Genomic DNA, 22,203 nt, shown 5'->3' with positions numbered 1-22,203 from the left:
CCCCTTTCTCACCTCATCTCCTTACCTGCCCATCACCTCCCCCTGGTATTCCTCCTTCTACCCTTTATTCCATGGTCTTCCACCCTCCCCTATCAGATTCCTCCTTCTCCAGTCCTTTATTTCTTTCATAGAACATAGAATAGTACAGCACATTACAGGCCCTTCGGCCCACAATGTTGTGCCGACTCTTAAACCCTGCCTCCCATATAACTCCCCACCTTAAATTCCTCCATATACCTGTCTAGTAGTCTCTTAAACTTCACTAGTGTATCTGCCTCCACCACTGACTCAGGCACTGCATTCCACATACCAACCACTCTCTGAGTAAAAAACCTTCCTCTAATATTCCCTTTGAACTTCCCACCCCTTATCTTAAAGCCATGTCCTCTTGTATTGAGCAGTGGTGCCCTGGGGAAGAGGCGCTGGCTATCCACTTTATCTATTCCTCTTAATATCTTGTACACCTCTATCATGTCTCCTCTCATCCTCCTTCTCTCCAAAGAGTAAAGCCCTAGCTCCCTTAATCTCTGATCATAATGCATACTCTCTAAAGCAGGCAGCATCCTGGTAAATCTCTTCTGTACCTTTTCCAATGCTTTCACATCCTTCCTATAGTGAGGTGACCAGAACTGGACACCGTACTCCAAGTGTGGCCTAGCCAGAGTTTTATAGAGCTGCATCATTACATCGCAACTGTTAAACTCTATCCCTCGACTTATGAAAGCTAACACCCCATAAGCTTTCTTAACTACCCTATCTACCTGTGAGGCAACTTTCAGTGATCTGTGGACATATACCCCCTGATCCCTCTGCTCCTCTACACTACCAAGTATCCTGCCATTTACTTTGTACTCTGCCTTGGAGTTTGTCCTTCCAAAGTGTAACACCTCACACTTCTCCGGGTTGAACTCCACCTGCCACTTCTCAGCCCACTTCTGCATCCTATCAATGTCTCTCTGCAATCTTCTATCAACTTCCCAGCACTTCACCCCTCCCCCTCTCCAGGTTTCACCTATCACCTACCATCTTGTATTTCCTCCTCCCCTCCACCCCCATCTTCTTGATTAACTTCTCATCTTCCCCCCCCACCCCCGCAGTCCTGGGGAAAAGATCAGATTTTTAGCTCAATTTGCTACAATTTACTCCACAGGCAAGTGACAAAAGAATCAAAAGGAAAAAGATGCAGGAGAGAACAAGTTGTAAGAGATAACAAGAAATAGAGAAGGAATGCAGTATGTGGGAAGTCAGGGCAAGCACAATTGTCCCTGATGACTACACCTGTGAAAGGTGCATCCAGCTGCAGCTCCTGACAAACTATGTTAGGGAATTGGAACTGGATGAACTTCGGATCATTCGGGAGGCAGAGGCAGAAATAGACAGGAGTTACAGGGAGATAGTCACCCCTAAGAATCAGGAGCCAGGTAGCTGGGTGACCTGTTGTTTACATCATTAGTGGTAAACAGAGAGTGAGAGGTGGAGAATTTCTTAAATGCATTTATTTTAATGCTAGGAGCATTGTAAGAAAGGTGAATGAGCTTAGAGCATGGATTGGTACCTGGAAATATGATGTTGTAGCTATTAGTGAAACATGGTTGCAGGAAGGGTGTGATTGGCAACTAAATATTCCTGGATTTCATTGCTTCAGGTGTGATAGAATCGGAGGGACAAGAGGGGGAGGTGTTGCATTGCTTGTCAGAGAAAATATTACAGCGGTGCTCTGGCAGGATAGATTAGAGGGCTCGTCTAGGGAGGCTATTTGGGTAGAAATGAGAAATGGGGTGTATTATAGACCACCTAATGGGGAGCCAGAATTGGAGGAGCAAATTTGTAAGGAGATAGCAGATATTTGTAGTAAGCACGAGGTTGTGATTGTGGGAGATTTTAATTTTCCACACATAGACTGGGAAGCTCATACTGTAAAAGGGCTCGATGGTTTGGAGTTTGTAAAATGTGCGCAGGATAGTTTTTTGCAGCAATACATAGAGACAGCAACTAGAGAAGGGGCAGTGTTGGATCTCCTGTTAGGGAATGAGATAGGTCAGGTGATGGAGGTATGTGTTGAGGAGCGCTTCAGGTTCAGTGATCACAATGCCATTAGCTTCAATTTAATCATGGAGAAGGATAGGTCTGGACCCAGGGTTCAGATTTTTGATTGGAGAAGGGCTAACTTTGAGGAGATGCAAAAGGATTTAGAAGGAGTGGATTGGGAAAATTTGTTTTATGGGAAAGGTGTAATAGAGAAATGGAGATCATTTAAAGGTGAACTTTTGAGGGTACAGAATCTTTATGTTCCTGTTAGGTTGAAAGGAAAGGTTAAAAGTTTGAGAGAGCAATGGTTTTCAAGGGATAGTGGAAACTTAGTTCAGAAAAAGAGAGATATCTACAATAAATATAGGCAGCATGGAGTAAATGAGGTGCTCGAGGAATATAAAGAATGTAAAAAGAATCTTAAGAAAGAAATTAGAAAAGTTAAAAGAAGGTACGAGGTTGCTTTGGCAAGTAAGGTGAAAATAAATCCAAAGGGTTTCTACAGTAATATTAATAGAAAAAGGATAGTGAGGGATACAATTGGTCCCTTGGAGAACCAGAGTGGACAGCTACATGTGCAGCCAAAAGGGGGGAGATTTTGAACAATTTCTTTTCTTCGGTATTCACTAAGGAGAAGTATATTGAATTGTGTAAGGTAAAGGAAACAAGTAGGGAAGTTATGGAAACTATGACGATTAAAGAGGAGGAAGTACTGGCACTTTTAAGGAATATAAAAGTGGATAAGTCTCCGGGTCCTGACAGGATATTCCCCAGGACCTCGAGGGAAGTTAGTGTAAAAATAGCAGGGGCTCCGAAAGAAATATTTCAAATGTCATTAGAAACCGGGATGGTGCCGGAGGATTGGCGTATTGCTCATGTTGTTCCATTGTTTGAAAAGGGTTCTAAGTGTAAACCTAGCAATTATCGGCCTGTAAGTTTAACATCAGTGGTGGGTAAATTAATTAATGGAAAGTATTCTTGGAGATGGCATATATAATTATCTGGACAGACAGGGTCTGATTAGGAACAGTCTGCGTGGAAGGTCACGTTTGACAAATCTTATTGAATTGTTTGAAGAGGTTACTAGGAAAGTTGACGAGGGTAAAGCAGTGGATGTTGTCTATATGGACTTCAGTAAGGCCTTTGACAAGGTTCCACACGAAAGGTTAGTTAGGAAGGTTCAATCGTTAGGTATTAATATTGAAGTAGTAAAATGGATTCAACAGTGGCTGGATGGGAGATGCCAGAGAGTAGTGGTGGATAACTGTTTGTCAGGTTGGAGGCCGGTGACTAGTGGTGTGCCTCAGGGATCTGTACTGGGTCCAATGTTGTTTGTCACATTAATGATCTGGATGATGGGGTGGTAAATTGGATTAGTAAGTATGCAGATGATACTAAGATAGGTGGCGTTGTGGATAATGAAGCAGGTTTTCAAAGCTTGCAGATAGATTTAGGCCAGTTAGAAGAGTGGGCCGAAAGATGGTAGATGGAGTTTAATGGTGATAAGTGTGAGGTGCTACATTTTGGAAGGTCTAATCAAAATAGGACATACATAGTAAATGGTAGGGCATTGAAGAATGCAGTAGAACAGAGGGATCTAGGAATAATGGTGCACAGTTCCCTGAAGGTGGAATCTCATGTGGATAGGGTGGTGAAGAAAGCTTTTGGTATGCTGGCCTTTATAAATCACAGCATTGAGTATAGGAGTTGGGATGTAATGTTAAAATTGTACAAGGCATTGGTAAGGACAAATTTTGAGTACTGTGTACAGTTCTGGTCACCGAATTATAGGAAAGATGTCAACAATAGAGAGAGAGTACAGAGAAGATTTACTAGAATGTTACCTGGGTTTCAGCACCTGAGTTACAGACAAAGGCTGAACAAGTTAGGTCTTTATTCTTTGGAGCGTAGAAGGTTGAGGGGGGACTTGATACAGGCATTTAAAATTATGAGGGAGATAGAGTTGACGTGGATAGGCTTTTTCCATTGAGAGTGGGGGAGATTCAAACAAGAGGACATGAGTTGAGAGTTAGAGGGCAAAAGTTTAGGGGTAACACAAGGAGGAAATTCTTTACTCAGAGAGTGGTGGCTGTGTGGAACGAGCTTCCAGTAGAAGTGGGCTTCCAGTAGAAGCGGTAGAGGCAGGTTCAATATTGTCATCTGAAGAAAAATTGGATAGGTATATGGACAGGAAAGGAATGGACGGTTATGGGCTGAGTGCAGGTCGGTGTTCGGCACGGACTTGAAGGGCCAAGATGGCCTGTTTCCATGCTGTAATGGTTATATGAATGCCAGGATGGACCATAAGACATAGGAGTAGAATTAGGCCATTCAGCCCATCAAGTCTGCTCCACCTTTCCATCATGGCTGATTTGCTATTCTTCTGAACTCCATTTGCCTGCCTTCTCTCCATAACCTTTGAAGCCTTTATTAATCAAGAAAGGACTGCATGGGCCAAAAAGAATCCTGTGTCATAAATAAGCAGATTTAGTCAGTCACAATCCATAGTTAAAGTGGGAAACATTTATAAACTTCTACAATGGAGGAACAGACTCAAGAAGCTAAAAGGTCTACCTGTTCCCATTTGATATGTTATGCCTGCCACTGCTTTTTCCACGAGAGTAAGCTTATTTTCTGTTCAGATTCTTCTATCCTCATCTGCTTCATTTATCAGGAATTATATGAGTATTTTTAAATATGTAAATCTTATAGGAAAATACAAGGAAAGAATGATGATAGTTTCAGCTGGAAAGGTAACATTAACATATGTCCCAAATATGTTACTATTACTTGCTGCATATTCTCTGATTCAATGAAGAAAACATTGTAAACCAAAAAAAAAGATTTGATGCTGTCTGTCAGCTCTTGATTGAATAGATACCCTGTAATCTTACTGCCATTCTTATTTACAAAATTAAAGAGCACAATTATATCTCATACCTTAGGATAGCTTTATAGTGACCAAGACCATAACAATCCAATGTTGAGAGAAAAACATCTTCAGCCATTTCTTTGGCCTACAAAGAAATATGATGAATACATTTGTGACTCAAAAGACAAAACTTAACAAGGCGACATACAAGATCTTTCATGCTTGACCTTTAACATGGGACAGTTTAATTTACTTTACAAAATTAGTAGAGAGCAGGCTTATCAGTCAAACTGAGGGTTGGAAATATGATGAGAAGCCAGCAAAGGCTCAGCATGCACATGGATGACTAGTGACGGAGGAATCAGGGTTTAGTGAAAGTTACAGACAAGGATAAAAATGTTGCCTACATCACATTTAGAGGGCATGTGACCAAAAATACATAAATTTGAACTTTGAACCAAATGGTTGTATTAGTTATGACATGGAAGTGGTCCAAAATTCAATTCAGTTGCAATTGCCAGAGTGGAAATTATATTAGTGCTTTGGGAACTGGGTAATTTATCTTTCTAATACAATGGTGGTAAACATAATCATTCATTTACTTCTGCTGTATTTTATATTAAAACATGGCAAAATATTGAATGGCAGGCAGTGTAAAATATTGTTATTTAAAACGGCATGGCATTGGCATATAGTTGAACAATAAATTTCAAGATTTAGAAATCAAGGTTTATGCTGTGTACTGCAGTTAGTAGGGAGAAGTCTGTCATTCAAGTACTGGATAACAGATGAGTCTGATAATTTAGAAATAGTGCATGGAATCAAGAGATGGCAGCAGAGGGGTTCTGGATGTCATGAATGTACAAAATGTCATTAAGCATGTGACAGTTAAGAGATTCTTGGATAGGTACATGGATGAAAGAAAAATGGAGGTCAATGTGGGAGGGAAGGGTTAGATAGATTTTGGAGCAGGTTAAAAGGTCAGCACTATTGTGGTATTCTATGTCTACATTAATTGGTCATTCTTCTTACTTCTGTTTGTTTGACTTTGCCTGCCACATTTGCCTACAATAGTCACTACAACTGCAAAAGTAGTTGACTAGGCAGAAAACATTTGGAGGCAATGAGCACTCCAACACATGTTCTTCCTTCCTTCCTTCCATCACTTTCAGCTGAAATACAGTACTTGTCTAGAAAGACGAACCACACCATGTTCACAGACTGAGGATGAAACAGCTGCAAAGAGTTCCAAGGACATGGTGTTCACATCCAGGGAAATAAAGTGAAGCTTGAAAGGAATCAGGGTAAATGCACTCTCAGCATTTCTATATTTTCCATAGTATTAAGCTGAAAATTTGTGAAACCAAAGGAATATTCATATATTAATAGCATAGTGTCCCACATGGTGAGTATCAGAGCATTTTGTTAAATTCTAATGGCTATAGTTAATACACCAACACCCACACTCAAGTAGTCATAAATATTGGATTAACAGTTGAAATACAATTTTATAGAAATCACTTACCATTTTTATGCTGGGAGTTTCTACGTAGCATTGAATGCTAGCCAACACTGCTTCTACTACAGCAAAGTAAATCTGTGGCAGCACCCTAAGAAAAACAGACCATTCAAAGAGTTAATTGCTTATTCACGCTCTCGTCTTGGACAATAGCCTCCATCACATTTCCAACAACCACAAAACATTGGAACATTTCTTGTTCGTGAATTAAAAATAAACAGTCATCAGGCATGAACAAAAATTACCCGTTTTCACAGCGACTCCACATGGAATTTCCATATTTACAGTCTAAAAGATAAAGAATGAGTATTTTTTGATTATCTCCGATGTAACTGTATCACTGTAAGTACACTAGAGCAAAACCTATAAATAAGAGACATCAGGAACTGAGATTGCCCAATTTCACCTTCAAAATTATGCAAACTCAGCAACAATTTACATTTCTCTATCCTACATTAACTTCAGTGCACCGCAAAAAAAAAAGGAGAAAATGCAACTGAATTTTATGCAAGTTTATTGAAGACTTCTTGGCAAGTCTGAGATTATTTGAGAGTTAAGGTACAGCAGGTCAAATAATGAGGTGGAATGGATCATGCAATCTTCTTCATCAAGTCAGCACAGAAACTGGAAGTCTCATAATTATCTACCCTGAGAACACTGAACACAGATACACAGAATAGACATTACTTCCTAAAGGAACAGCTCCTCAAATATATAGATCCATAATCGCTGCCAAGGTACCAAATACAATGGCAGGTTCAAAGGAAGAGAAGCTGCCCTTATGAGCAAAGTCCATAAAGACCACACAGCCAGAACTTGGCTTGACTCAGGAGCTCCATGAGGTACATCTTTAAGTATGAGAGACCAACAAAATTACAAAAGTTAACTTAGATCTGGTAGTGTACAATGTTAATTAATATTCTCATTGTAAAGGATCCCATAGGTGAAACCTGCAGTATTAGAGAATTTCTAACTTCAATTTAGTGTGACAACCTATAAATCGTACAAGTCCTTGGGCAAATTTGGAGAAGGTGTTTCTTTTTGAAAGAAAACTTAACATTGAGAGTCACTATTTAAAGATAAGGTTCACCTATTTAAGATGGTGGTAATATTTTTCCACTTAAAGGGTCATAAATGTTTGAAACAACTACAAAAGATAAAGGAAGCAGAAGCTTTGAATACACTTAAGTGTGAGGTGGATAGGTTCTTTACAAGCAATCAAATGAAAGACAAATGCAGAATTTATGCTTCATTCAAATCGGTCATAACCTAGGTGAATGGCAGAGTACCCCCAGAGGGAAAAGCACCATATTTAATTCATATATTTGCATGTAAACCTGAAATCTAACGTCCAGAATTCCAGAGATTCACTGCACACAGAGAAGAAATTTCTTGCACATCACTTTTGAATAACTGATCCCTCATCTTGGAACCATGTCCCTTTGGGAATCTACCATTACCCTGCTGCAACCCCTCTTGATCTTATGTGTGTGAATAAGGTCATCCATCATTCTGGACTCCAAGGAATAAAAACTCAAAATATTTACCCTCTCTTCATTAGGACAGCACTCATCCCAGAAATTAACCAGCTCAATCTCCTTTGGCCTCCAAAGATATTATATGAGTTTTAAGTGAAAGAACCAAAATCATGCACAGTATTCTAGGTATGGTCTCACCAGCATCCAAAACATAACCTCCTTATTTTCATTCCGGCTTGACCTGATGAAGTGTCCTGGCCTGAAATGTCAACTGTTTTTAATCCCTTTCCATAGATGCTGTCTGACCTGCTGAGCTCCTCCAGCATTTTGTGTGTTACTCCTCATTCTTAATTTATGCCTTTAGCTTTTATTCCTTTGCAATAAAAACCAACACACTTTTTACCTTTACTTGTTGGAACTACACTTCACTCATTAGCCTCCATCAATTTAGATAATAATCTATTTTTGTTTGCACTCAAAATGGACCTCACACTGCCCTCAAATTAAAATCCATTTACCAGGTTTGCTCTTGACGTGAGTTGGCAACAGTACATGACGAGCGTCGAGCACCATGACGACCTACCAATGCTCACCACTAAAATCGAGGCGAGAAGACTGCAACTAGCAGGGCACTGTCTATGTCACCCTGAGCTACCTGCCAGCCTAGTCATCATATGGGAGCCCAAGCATGGAAGGATGAACCCTGGGTGCCCTCCCAATACTATGATCAACACGCTCCTAGAAGACAGCAGCACGGTAATGTAGATGAACTGAACACACTGATGAGGCAGAGGGAGAAGTGGAGAGTCCGTCATCGTGCCCGACACCGGCCCCCTAGGCCTGAGTCAACGTAGTAGTAGCAGCAGCAGCACCAGGTTTTTACTGAATTACTCAACATCCTGTTGCAGGATCACAATGCTCTCATTAAAAACGTACCCTTCCACACATTTTCATCTACAAACTTGGAAACCTTACATTTTGTTCACTCCTCTGGTTTATTAACAGAAACAATAAAAAAAAATTAAGCCAATAACCAATCCCTGGGGTACTCTAGTAGTTACAACCCTTCAGCCTGAAAAGGCTCCATTTATTTCAACTTGTATCTGTATGTAAATACACTTCCTCCTATACAAAAATTCGGATACATTTCCTCCAATACAGTTACTGTAACTTGCAAATTAACACACAAGCTTCTGATTTAAAATTCTCAACTGAAACCTGAATTGGATTCTGGGCAAATTAACAAAAGACAAGCTGGAATTTCAGTTCTTTGCATGACAAGAAACTATTTATCTTTCATATGCTATGCTTTGATTTCTAATGGAAAAATATATTATAGATACTGAGTGCATTTCTTTTCGCCAGAATAAATACACATACACCAAAATATTCAATTTTGTTCACACAAAAACCAATTAGCAACTTTTAACAGACAATAATTACATCAAGTTGCAGATATTTAATCCAGACAGACAGCTTCAATATTTCAAACTTGCAACAGAAAAAGCTTCCTATTCCACGATTTGTTCCAAGGTTATTAAAATAGGCCATTGCAGTAACAGGTGGTCATTTCGAAATGTAACAAAGAAAACCTTCTCGTCACAAGTGTTTGTGAATCTTTGGGATACTCTGCACCAGTAGTGCACTGTGGATTTTCACTATTTAGGTATGGTCAAGGGGGCCAAGTCCATTCCTGTTTCATGTTCTCATTCAAATATTCCTGAATTTATTATTCATACAATTACTTTTGAACATGGCATAAATTTATGAAGTCAAACTTACAATAGCTCATCAGTTTTCCGTTGATTGTTGTCTTTGGCTGCAGAATTAATTAAAGTTTGTATTAATTTCAGTTCTGATCATTTTTATAAAAGAAACTGCATTGTTTTTCTATTAGTATTAATTTACCCATGTAAGGTACATGAGTGTTTCCAAAGAAGTACGTCCTTGAGCATGCCAAAGGTCCTCTGGGAGATGTACACTGCACAACCTGCATGGTACAAGAAAGATACTGCATGTAATTTCTGCAAGTTTGAAATCACAACTGATAAATATCTTACAATATTTTCAGAAAAATATAACATGGCAGCCAATTTGCATAACTTTGCTAGTGTAACATGACCAATTTAGAGCCAATTCGCATTTCACTCCAAACTCTAGACTAGTATTTTACTGCTGCACAATCTATCAAACTAAATTTTAAACTGAAGGCCCTGGTGCCCTGGCCATTATTCTTTGATTATCTGCTCATTATTTTTCTGACAGTTTCCTGTACACAGTTAGATGTTGCACTTCCTGCATTTCTCCAAAAATAGAACCCTGACTGCATGAGTAGAATCAGAAATAGGAGCAGGAACAAACCATCTGAACTCTTGCACTTGCTGTGCCACTCATTAAGTTCATTGCTGATGTTTTGCCTCATCCCTAAACTCCTCAACCAACTCCATATCCCTTAATATTAAAAAAATCTGCCATTCGTCTATTCAGAGATGGAACCTCCAACGCCCAAAAGGGTAGAAAATTCCGAAGATTCACGACCCTCTGGGTGGAGAAGTTTCTTCTAATCTCTGCCTGAAAGACTACTTCTCGCCTGTCCATTTCACTCCACAGAAGCTGCCTGACCTGCTGAGTTCCACCAACATTTTATTTTTTGATCCACAGTACTTCACACCCCAGCCACAGAAAACTTCACATCCATCCTATCACACACCAGAAAAATTTTTCAATTTCAATAAATAATCTCACATTCTTAAATTTAAGGAAGGGCAAGTCCAGTCTGCTTTATCCTCATAAGACAAGCCCACCAAGACATCAAATCAACAAGCTACAAATCAATCTGCAGCACACATACAGCTGCCTGGTTGCCTTTGCAATTGCCTGGTTTTCTGCATTAATTACTCAATATGGTCTGATCTTCATCTAAGTCGCAAAAATAGACAAACACAATCTGTCTAAACTAATGACACACAAACAATTATACTTCTTTATTATGTCAATACTCAGTACACTATTTAAACAATCACAGTCTAGGCTGGAAAAAACGTGAACCCTTCTATTTAATAACTGGTAGAACTTTCTTTAGTAGCAATAACCTCCACCAAATGTTTCCTGTAACTGCTGATCAGACTTACACAACTATGAGGAGGAATTTTAGACCATTCCTCCATACAAAACTGTTTCAGTTCATCAATATTTCTGAAATATTTGCATGAACAGTCCTCTTCAGGTTATTCCACAGCATCTCAATTGGACGAAGGCCTGGTCTCTGACTTGGCCATTCCAAAACACAAATTTTCTTCTTTTTAAGCCATTCTATTGTTGATTTACTCTGGTGTTTCGGATCACTGTCATGTTGCATCATCCAACTTCTCTTAAGCTTCAGGTGACTGATCACTACCCTGACATTCTGTAAAATATCTTGACACAATTTTGAATTCATTGTTCCCTTAATGATTGCAAGCTGTTTAGGACCTGAGGCAGCAACATAGCCCCAAACCATGATGCTCCTTCCGCCATGCTTCACAGTTGGGATGAGGTTTTGCTGCTGGTGTGCAGTGTCCTTCTTCCTCCAAACATAGTGGGGTGGATTTCTGCCAGAAAGCTCAACTTTTGTCTCATCTGTTCACAGAACATTGTCCTAGAAGAACTGTGGAGCATTCAGGTAGCCTTTGAAAACTTGAGAAATGTAGCAATATTTTGTTTTGGAACAGCAGTGGTTTTCTCAGTCGTATCCTTCCATGAACACCATTCTTGTTCGGTGTTTTCCTTGTAATGGACATATTAACAGAGACTTTACTAAAATTCTAGAGATTTCTGAAGGTCTTTTGCTGTTACTCTTGGGTTCTTTTTCACTTCCTTCAACATTGCACGTTGTGCTCTTGGTGTGATTTTTGGAGGATGTCCACTCCTAGGGAGAGTAGCAACAATACCGAATCTCCTCCACTTGGAGACAATTTCTCTTACAGTGGTCTGAGGAGCACTCAGAAATGTTTTTGTAGCCTTTTCCAGCTTCATACATCTCTACAATTCTTCCTTTAAGGCTCTCTGAAAGTTGTTTTGATCGAGGCATGGTACACATAAACAGATCTCTCGAGAAGAGGCTCCGTCAGCAACCTGACTTTCTGTATCATTTTTTTTGTGGGGCATACCTGCAGTCCATACCTTCAGTTTCATCTTATTGATTGGAACAGCTGACTCCAAATCGCTTTTGTCGAAGGCATTACCCCAGAGGTTCACATGCATTTTTGAACCTAGACTGTGACTGTTTAAATGATGTACTCAGTATTGATGAGAAGCACAATTGTTTTGTTTTACTAGTTTAAGCAGATTGCATTTGTCTATAATTGTGACTTAGATAAAGCAGACCACATTTTATAAGTAATTAATGCAGAAAATCATGTAACTTGAAAGGGTTCACAAACGTTTTCTTGGAACTGTACATGTTCCTTGGTTAGGAAGACCAGTATATCCCAAATGCAGTCTCATTTGGCCCTATACAGTTGAGGTTTAAATATGCCAAAATATTGTTTGTTTTGTGCTCTGTGTTCAAGCCTTCCCAACCCCCACCCCTCCCCAATTAACCATCTTTCAACCTTAGTCAACAGAAATAGGTTAATAGAAATAACTATGTAATCAAAGGAATATGTCCCAAAGAGACTTACTTATTCACATTTCTCTTCTTCCATTTCCCAACCTTCAATCCATGCCAGTTTATCACCAACTAAATCAGACTTGAATTTATTTAGTAGTCTTTTACATGACACCTTTTCCAAACTCTTAAAGGTCCAAACACACATCAACTGTTCCTTCTTTAACTATTCTGCTAATTCCAATCTCAGTAAACTGTCACAAAATTTCAACTCAGAAATCCATGATGACTCAACCCAATCCTATTACTATTTTCCATAAGTCATATTGCAGCTTCCTTCAGCACATATTTCAACATGATCCTACAACTGGTGCCAAACTGTATGGGTAAAATTTTACAAGATGACTGCCATCTCCACAGCCACCTGCTTCAAAACTTCAGGATGTTTATAAACAGAGGCCATGAGACACTGTTCTTTCTTGGATTGTCGCAAAATTTTACACTTATTGAATGTGATAAGCAAGATAAAAAATTCTCTACCTATACACTTACCTCACTTCTATATAGAATAAAAGCTACACGTAGAAAAAAATCTTTGGGAAATTGAAAAATATTTATTTATTTGACATACAGCACAGAATAGGCCCTTCCAGCCCTTCAAGCCACACTAGCGAACATACTTAACCATATTAAAACATGACAAATGAGAAATGAGTTGCAATACCATATGCCTGGCAGTGCCTCCTCTGTTGTTTGTGTTTCTAACAAGGTGACCTTCAGATGGAAACGTGAAGCTGTACGAGTTCAAGTTTTCTTTCGTTGAGTGACAACCAAAGAGAACAAAAGGCTGCCGATGAGTGCTGAATAAGGAACTGAGAAAAAAAACAGGATGCAAAACCAACTTCAGCACTTGTAGATCAATTTTATAAAGTGCAAACTATATTATTTATCTATGTCAAAATACTCAAAGGATTACTATATAACTTAAAACTAGGACACTGATAATTTATGGTTAAAGAAGTAAGTTAACATTCTATTTATTGAAACAACTTTTCCAGAATTCACTGAAAACAAGCATGAACATGCCTTAATATACCACATTCATAAATCTATTTTACTATTTAATAATGATCTCTCAACTGCCTCTCCATAACATCACTAAAACAATAGCAGGCAAGTAACAAATTGAAATAAGAAACTATATCAAGTATTGATACATAAATCTGTATTGCATTATTTTGAAATATTGGTGTGTCAAGCGCTGGTCTACTGATAGCACAGAATCACTATGTAACGCTTTCAAATTACATTGAATAGACAGAATCTGCCCAAAGATTTTTATCTGCAACAGTGACAGTTTGACTCCTGGACAAATTCCATAAAGGGACTTTTATAAGCATCAAGCATTTTTTACCTGTTAGTATGCTTTGAATATCAGTAAATTATTCAACAACTTTAAAATATCTGACAATGGGCAGTAAATTTCTAACTTTTTCCGAACAATGAGGAATATAGATATTATTTTAAAATATTTACTTAAGTACTAATCTCCATTCTTTCAATCTCATTTAATGGTATAATAAGTAAACTAAATTACTTAAATATCAGTAAAATAAAAAAATATTTGGCAGAAGCAAATACCTTTTATCTGTAACTTGACTTGTTATCAACCCATGGCTGAAGTAGGTTCTAAAAGGCTAAAAAACAAAACATTGAAGAATATTTCTTATTTAGCATTAAAATGCACTTCTGTTTTGTTCTGATCCCCTCGTCATCCCACTCCTGAGCAATCCACACAATTGCTACAACCTTCTCCTTCCCTGCAGGTCTAATCTAGCTCAACTGCTTACTGCTACCCAAGTCTAATAAAGCACCGCAGTCCCTGAGCAGTGATCATACCCAAGGCAGCACATTTTGAAACCGCACCAGAAGTAAATCTGGGGTCCCATGCAAGAAATATCCTAATGCTCTGTTTTGAACTATTTCTAAACAATTGCTTATCAGAAGAAATACAAAAATTGGAATAAGTTTAAATAATTAAAACATAAAATGCTAAAGAATGAAAAGAGGGAAAAAAAAGACACCCTGAGATGAATTATAACAGTAATATTGATTGAAACAAAACAACTATACCTCCACTTACCTTTTATGCAGATGGCCCCACTAGAGAGAGAAGGGCAACACTTCACCCCTTGTAGCTGAACTCTCAGTGAAGCAGCACTTACAGAACAGTAACCATAATTTTACTAATTTTAAAATATACTGCATATGGAAAGAGATGGGACTGCTGTAAAGCTAATTTTGATGGCATTAGACCGGAATTTACAAAAGTTGATTGCCAAAGTTATTACCAGGTAAAGGGACACCTAGCAAGACGTTAAAATGAAGAGCAAGGCTGGCAGGATCAGGGAAATCTGTCTGACGAAGGATTTTGAACTTCAGCACAGGAAAAAGGGATGCTTATGTCAGATATAGACAGCACAAATCAAATAAGTCTCTTGAGGAGTACAAGAGATGTACCTAGGAAACTAGGAGGTCTAACAGGGGACACGATGTATCTTTAGCAAATAAGGAAAAGGAAAATCCTAAAAGATTCTCTAAGTACAGGTTACTCAAGATTATGACAGGGTTCCATTCCTGAGAACTATTCATAGCCCAAACAGTTCACAAGCTAGAAACGCTACCACCTCGCAATATATTTAAATAAGAACATAGGCCAATCAAGGACAATTAAGAGTCATGGAAAACTATGGCACAGAAACAGGCCCTTTGGCTCATCTAGTTCATGCCGAACCATTTAAACTACCTAGTCCCATTGACCGGCATCCAGACCATAGCACTCTATACCCCTGTCATGCATGTACCTATCAAAACATCTCTTAAACATTGAAATTGAGCTTAGCTTGCATGCGCCACTTGCGCTAGTGGGCAAGTCACCAAGGCCTGACCAAGTATACCCTAATATGTTCTGGGAAATAAGGGAAGACATTGCTGGGTCCTTGGCAGAGATTTGTGTATTTTCATTACCCAGCATGTGGCAAATTTACCACATACCCATGACTAATGTGGTGCCTTTACTTAAAAATGGCTACAAGGGCAACAACCCAGTGAGCTGAACATTAGTGGTAACACACACAAAACGCTGAAGGAGCTCAGCAGGCCGGGCAACATCTATGAAAAAGAATAAACAGTAGATGTGTCAGGCACAGACTCTTCATCAGTTCTGAAGGACAGTCAGCGGCCTGAAATATCAACTGTTTACTCTTTTCGATGTATGCTGCCTGGCCTCTTGAGTTTCTTCAGCATTTTGTGTTTGTTGATTGGATTTCCAGAACCTGCAAATTTTCTCATGTTTAACATATGTGGTGTGCAAAAAGATTCTGAAAGTTAAGGGCTGTCTGCATTTGGAAAAGCAATGACTGAGTGGGGATAGTCACATTACTTTGGGAAAAAGCATCTACAAATCTGTTTTCTGACTGAAGAGGTGACCAAGAGGATTGATGAGAATAGGGACCAAATGAAGGCAATGGCATTTGCTCAGGAAGGCACCTTGGTCAGAATGGATGAGTTGGGCCAAAAGGACTAGTTCCATGTTGCATAATTCTATGACTATACAAAGTTACAGAGCTGTATAAAAAAGTGCATTCTGCTCTTCAGCACAACACAACTAAATCTGACCCCTGGAATCCAGAAGCAGAGTAGGAGCAGGAGGACCTCCATTATATCGGTGCAATATGAACACCATCAAACAGCAAGTCATGAATTTATACAGTATTCAATTTCCATGAAATAGAAAAGCACTGCTAAAATCCTAACTCATAAACTGAAGTAAAAAGCAGAAAACCGTGGGCCAGTTAGCATAAAATCTGCTATTAGAAAAAAAAAATTGGAACTTATTGTAGTAGCAGTAGGGCATTGAGAAAACCCACAGCTAAAAAGTGACACGTGGCATTGTAACGGAAAATCATGTTTGACAAAATTATTATAGTCTTAACAATGTAATTAGTAAGCTGGATAGACAATCGTGCATATGCCACATCTGTGCATTTCTAAAACACATGAAATAGGTGTCACAGAAAAGGTTACTCCACAAGTTATGAGTTCCTGGTGGTTATACACAGAGGTTTTTCTTATACAGAGTGTGAATAAGTAGGTAAATTTCAAATTGGCATGTGTTAACTTTAACTAGTGGGACGCCACTAGGGTAAGTGTCAGAACTCAACTATTTATAATCTATACTGATGATGGATGAAGTATTGCTGCTTTGTACTAATTTATTACAAGGGGCATTATGCAAAAGAACCTTACAAAGGCAGAAAAGTCTTTGTAAAAGACACAGATGAGAGTATGCATCAAATAAACAATAAATTTTAAAATAATACTTTTAAGTAAATGAATGTATATTAAAATGATACATTGCATCATTTAATCATGCAAAATGCCAGGTAAAAACATCAATCCCAAATTTTGGTAATGTTTGTATGACACTTATTTGTAACAGTTGTCATGAATTTCCACTGATTTCATTCGAAGCCAGTGGGGCAATCTGCCAAAAGCACTGCAGCTTTCCCATGCAGGGTTACAAAGAGAATTCCATACCCCTTACCATCATGCCTCCTGCTACTTGATCCATGAAAGAGCACTGGCGTTGAAAGCCAGGAAGAAGCTTGCAGCCCATTTGTCTGCTCTTCCAGCTATATGAGGTATATCTGGAGGCAAGTGGCTGTGAAAGGGGCAGGGTAATAGAGTTAGGGGTGAAATAAGGAAAGACAGTTTAATGAAATACAGAGGAGAAGCAAAACCACATTCACCATAATCTAATATGACATTTAGGATACCAAATCTGAACATTTGATTTTTACCATAATGTTAGTGAAACCATCTTCTTTACAGCCTTAGACCAAATTCTGAGGCAAGATCAAAATGCTCAGCCAAACAATCCTCAGGAAAAGAAATTGCAGTTGCAAATTAACATTGGAAAATTTTCTTGTAGACAAAATTCTTGCTGGCAGATTTTTTTGGCCATGTGAGTGAAGTATTTTTATCCAAAATAAATGTTAAGAACTTCTACTATAAAATTATATATTTTTTTATTTCCCACCTCTCCAGCTTGTGCTTCTGAAAGTTCCAGTATTGAGGAAGAATTCTCAAAGTTAGAAAAGAAGCTGTCCCACTGTTTTTCAAATGCTGTCAAATCCTGAAATAGAATGAAGTCAAAACCAAATTCAGAGCAGATAATAGTGATGGAAGTTAGTACTATTATAATGCAACTTACTCCATTATGTTTGCAAACAAAACCTTACCTCAGTGATCAAGACTTCCAGAGAAACTGGATCCAAGCTGCTATACACTTGCCAAAGTTCCTCACTAGCATCAAACAGCTACAACAGAAAAAGTGAAAGTAGTAACTTGACACTAAATTGTTAACTAGCATTTGCTTTGTACAAAATAAGAATGAGTTACAATAATGTACTTAATTAGGTATTAGATGGAGTACATATACACATAGTTATTACAAATAAACAAATTGTGCCATTTGTTTATCTGTAGTTCAATATTTTAAAAATTTAATAAGAATTAATACAGGTCGACCTTCACTAATCCGACTACCTGTAATCCAGTTCCTTCGATAACCCGGCACTGATTATGCTTAATGTGATCCTTCTGTAATTTGGCATTTTCACTAATCCAGCACTCCTCAGGTCCCAATGGTGCTGGATTAGTGAAGGTCAACCTGTACAATTAAAGCAAACTTGAAAACTATTTATCCTTCACAATGGATTAACGTTACTTAAATTTGTATTAAAATTTATCATGTTTATTTAAATTCCTAGCGTTTCTATAGACTGTGACTTTGATTTATTACTAACATTCAGCCACTACTGAAAATTACAATCAGTTAAATATGATATTAGTTAGTCCATGAAATACCACACTAAAATTAGAAACTGGCTATTTTTTCATGGACTTTTTTTTGTCACTTCCTGAACAGAAAACATATCAGGTCACTCCTTCTCCACCCATTTTCAATTTTGATGGCCATCTTCATAATAGTAATCATCCAGCTTTACCTATCGTGTCAAGTAACAATTACACCAGATGGTTTCTTGTTACCTTTGTTGTTTTTACTTCAAATTTGAATGTTAATTTGCTCATCTGACAAACAGTAACAAAATTGTGTCTGAACGGTGAAAACAAAATGAAAAAAGATTACATATTAACAAACTCTCAGGATTTCACTGAGGTTATCTTTTAAATTCCTTGCTCTCCCAATAATCATCGTTAGGACTTGCCATCCATTTACAGTCCTATTGGGTGCAGATGACTTAATTTACCAGGATGTTTCTTTAATAATGTACAGCTACACATTCTGCTTTGTATCATTATTTTAAAAATTATGTTGAAGAACAAATTCTAGTTTTATATGAAAGCTAACTTATTGCAGCATTTTGCTTTTTTTCCAAGCAATAATTATTTTCACTTTTGAGGTAAAGGTTTTAATTACGAATGATTTTATAACAGAAACAACAAATTGTTTTCTTCAATTTACTTCATAACATTACACAAGAATGGTAAACAGAGATTGTGAACCAATTAGGTAGAGAGAAGGAATGCAGGCAATTGGATAAGAATAAGAGAAATTGTCACCTATCCTGATGGAATAGCTGAAAGAAATCAGTAAGCTGGAAATACGGATACCAAAATTTTGCTAGTAATTCAGATAGAAAGCTGAACAAGTGCTGCAAGACTTATAAAATGAAGAAAGTATATTCGATTTTCCATGGTCACCCCTTGAGTTTCTGGAACCATAGTCTCCCAAATCCTCACCTATAGTCTAAACCAGAGCGACAGTAAATGATCAACAAATGGATTATTTGAATCATTGGGTTCTCTTCCAAGGAAGGTGGGACTTGTACAGAAGAGACAGTTTGCACCTAAACTGGAGGGGGACTAATATAGTGAGACCTAGCTGCAGTAAGGGCAAGACTGGCAGCTTAATATTCCAGGGTTCCGTTGTTTTAGACACAACAGAGCGGGAGGGATTAGAGGAGGAGGGGTGGCGGTATCATTCAAGGAAAATGTCACGGCACTGCTCAGTCAGGACAGACTAGAGAACTCATCTGGTGAGGTGTTATGGGTGCGACTGAGTATAAGAAAGGTATGACCACGTTAATGGGTTATATTATAGACCACTCAACAGTCCAAAGTACTGATTTGTAGAGACTGATGCAAATTTGTAGAGACTGATGCAAGAAACACAAGGTTCTTTTGGTAGGTGATTTTAAACTTTCCATATATTGACTGGGACTCCCGTATTGTAAATGGACTAAATATAGATAAGGCTGAAAGAGTAAAGAGAAAATTTACAAGGATGTTGCCGGGACTGGAGGATCTTAGTTATGAGGAAAAATTGAATAGGTTAGGACTTTATTCCTTGAAATGTAGAAGATGGAAGGGAGAGTTGATAGAAGTATATAAAATTATGAGAGGTATATATAGGGTAAATGCAAGCAGACTTTTTCCCCCACTAAGGCTGGGTGGGACTACAACCAGAAGTCATGGATTAAAGGTGAAAGGTGAAAATTTTAAGGGGAACATAAGAGAAAATATCTTCACTCAGAGGGTTGTGAGTGTGGAACAAGCTGCCAGTGCAAGTGGTGCATGCAAGCTCGATTTCAACATTTAAGAGATGTTTGTATGGGGCGGGGGGGGGTGGGGTAATGGAAGGCTATGGAAACAGTGCCTCCCTACCCAATTTACTGTACATACCCACACATATGAATGAGAACTGAGGAAACCTGTAAAATGGATTTGCTGATGCTCCGGGGATGCAGGTACCTTCCATCAGGTTGGAACAGGGTATTTCCCAACGCCTTCTCTCATTACCAACCCACCTCCACTCGCAACATTTGGGAGCTGGGAGTGCTAAGTTGGCTCGTGCAGAGTCAGTAGACTGCTGATGGTCAGTCCCATGCCTGCTTGCTCCCCTGTCACAGTTGCTTCTATCCATTTCTGACTTAAAACTTGTTCAGGTTATGAACAGTTCTCAATAACTGAAACCTACTGTAACCTGCATACTGACAGTGTATTCAACGTTACAATAAAAAAATGTTGAGCACTAAGAGAATCAACTATGTAAATGACAGTAAAATGGATTTCCAGAAGTTGGGCTACGATCTTGTTAAACAACTGAATAGGTTTCATGGGCTATGATTCATTCATGGCATATTCCAATACATTTCAAATGAAATCAAAGAACGGCATCTTCTTTTTCAATGAGGCACTTTACAGCCTTTATCTCAACAGCGAGTTCACTAACTTCATGTTTTAGTTCATCACGTTTATCAGGTTATGTATGTACACAAAGAACTCTCTGCTTCTTTCAAACTAGTGGTAAGTAGGCTCAAGCGGAAGCTATCGAACAGACCATGGGGAAAACTATCTGTCACACTCCATTGATCAGAGTACTTAACCCCTTTCACAACACTGACACCCCTCACATCAAATTTCAAGCCTTTTAAAAGTTAACCACATGTTCAGGGCACTTTAAAGTTTACAAATATTGCTATAGGGATCTTATGAAGTGCTTTGTCACAGAAAAAAAAACGTTATTTCCGAACTTCCAAACTTAACAAAGTACTAAAATTTCTTAATACTGGGAAAGACTAGAAATAATCCCCCAATTTCTATGCTCCAAAATTCTCTACTGTAGTTTCTCATCACAATAATATGTAAACAATTACTTGAATTTTTCTGATTTATGAACTTTTAAAATCCATATAATCACTTTTACATTTTGGCTCTGATAGCTTTTTTCAGTAGTTTCCCAAATGAAATCAAGCAACACAAAGCTCCAGAGGGACTCAGCAGGTCAGGCAGCATCGATGGAGGGAAATGTATGGTTGACATTTCAGGTAATCATTGTTCAATTTATTGTGAACCTTAATGTTATGATATTGGCACAACTCTGTCTAGCACTTACATAAATTTAAATTTAATACCTCATGTTTCATTGTAAAAAACTCCCCTCCTCCAATTCCTTCCAGGGCAAATGCTTGTACAATGGGCCACTTCTCAACAATGAACATGTCAAACTTCTGAACATGGCCTATAAACAGCAATGGTCACACAATGATAAGCACAATGAGGTGATCAACAAATAGAAATACATAATGCAATAAACAACAAGATGTAGTTAATTCATCAATTGTACCACAGAAGGGAAAAGAAAAAATAATTACCCCACAGATGAATGTTTCACAACACTTTAAACTAACTAAATGTAATTCAATGTTACTGGGCAAATTTCAAGCAGATAGAAACCTATTCTGGGATTTTCCTTTTGTCCAATGCACCCTAATACAAATTCACCTCAAAAAGCACAAATTCAACAATGTGGTCTAAGAAAAAAAACAGTAATTTCTCTTTAATGCAGTTCATTTCTATATGGCGTCATTAAATACCTATGGCACAGGAAGTCATTTGACCCACTATATGCACCTCCAATACAGCAATTCACTATTTCGCCCACCAGTCACTTCTCTATAGCTTTACAAATTTTTCTGCATCACATATTTATCTAATTTCATCTTCAAGGCCAGATCTGCAAGCAGCACATTCCAGATTCCAAACACATGCTGCATAAAATCTCATTACTCATTCTCCTTCCCTTTAAACCTTTACACATCAGGAATAAAAGCCAAAGTGTTTAGATGTA

The 22,203-nt window shown here is 38.2% G+C and overlaps 1 protein-coding gene across 3 annotated transcripts in view; it reads right to left on the bottom strand.

The window, feature by feature from the left end:
* dnaaf9 (dynein axonemal assembly factor 9) overlaps positions 1-22,203 on the bottom strand; it is a 179,344-nt gene that overhangs the window by 113,936 nt on the left and 43,205 nt on the right. For 2 of the 3 annotated variants that reach the window (XM_072256716.1, XM_072256715.1), the window contains exons 6-15: positions 21,488-21,594; positions 17,789-17,866; positions 17,587-17,682; positions 17,092-17,208; positions 14,127-14,182; positions 13,210-13,357; positions 9,806-9,887; positions 9,680-9,716; positions 6,426-6,510; positions 4,969-5,045 (exon numbers count right to left, since the gene is read on the bottom strand). In XM_072256716.1, the coding sequence (XP_072112817.1) occupies positions 4,969-5,045; positions 6,426-6,510; positions 9,680-9,716; positions 9,806-9,887; positions 13,210-13,357; positions 14,127-14,182; positions 17,092-17,208; positions 17,587-17,682; positions 17,789-17,866; positions 21,488-21,594 (883 nt within the window). The remainder of the gene's footprint in view (positions 1-4,968; positions 5,046-6,425; positions 6,511-9,679; positions 9,717-9,805; positions 9,888-13,209; positions 13,358-14,126; positions 14,183-17,091; positions 17,209-17,586; positions 17,683-17,788; positions 17,867-21,487; positions 21,595-22,203) is intronic. The other variant, XM_072256718.1, reaches the window with a different exon arrangement.

Source organism: Mobula birostris, chromosome 4, assembly GCF_030028105.1.
Source record: "Mobula birostris isolate sMobBir1 chromosome 4, sMobBir1.hap1, whole genome shotgun sequence".
NCBI lineage: Eukaryota > Metazoa > Chordata > Chondrichthyes > Myliobatiformes > Myliobatidae > Mobula > Mobula birostris.
Note: the sequence above shows the minus strand (reverse complement) of the source record. Positions and strands in the feature narration are given on the sequence as shown.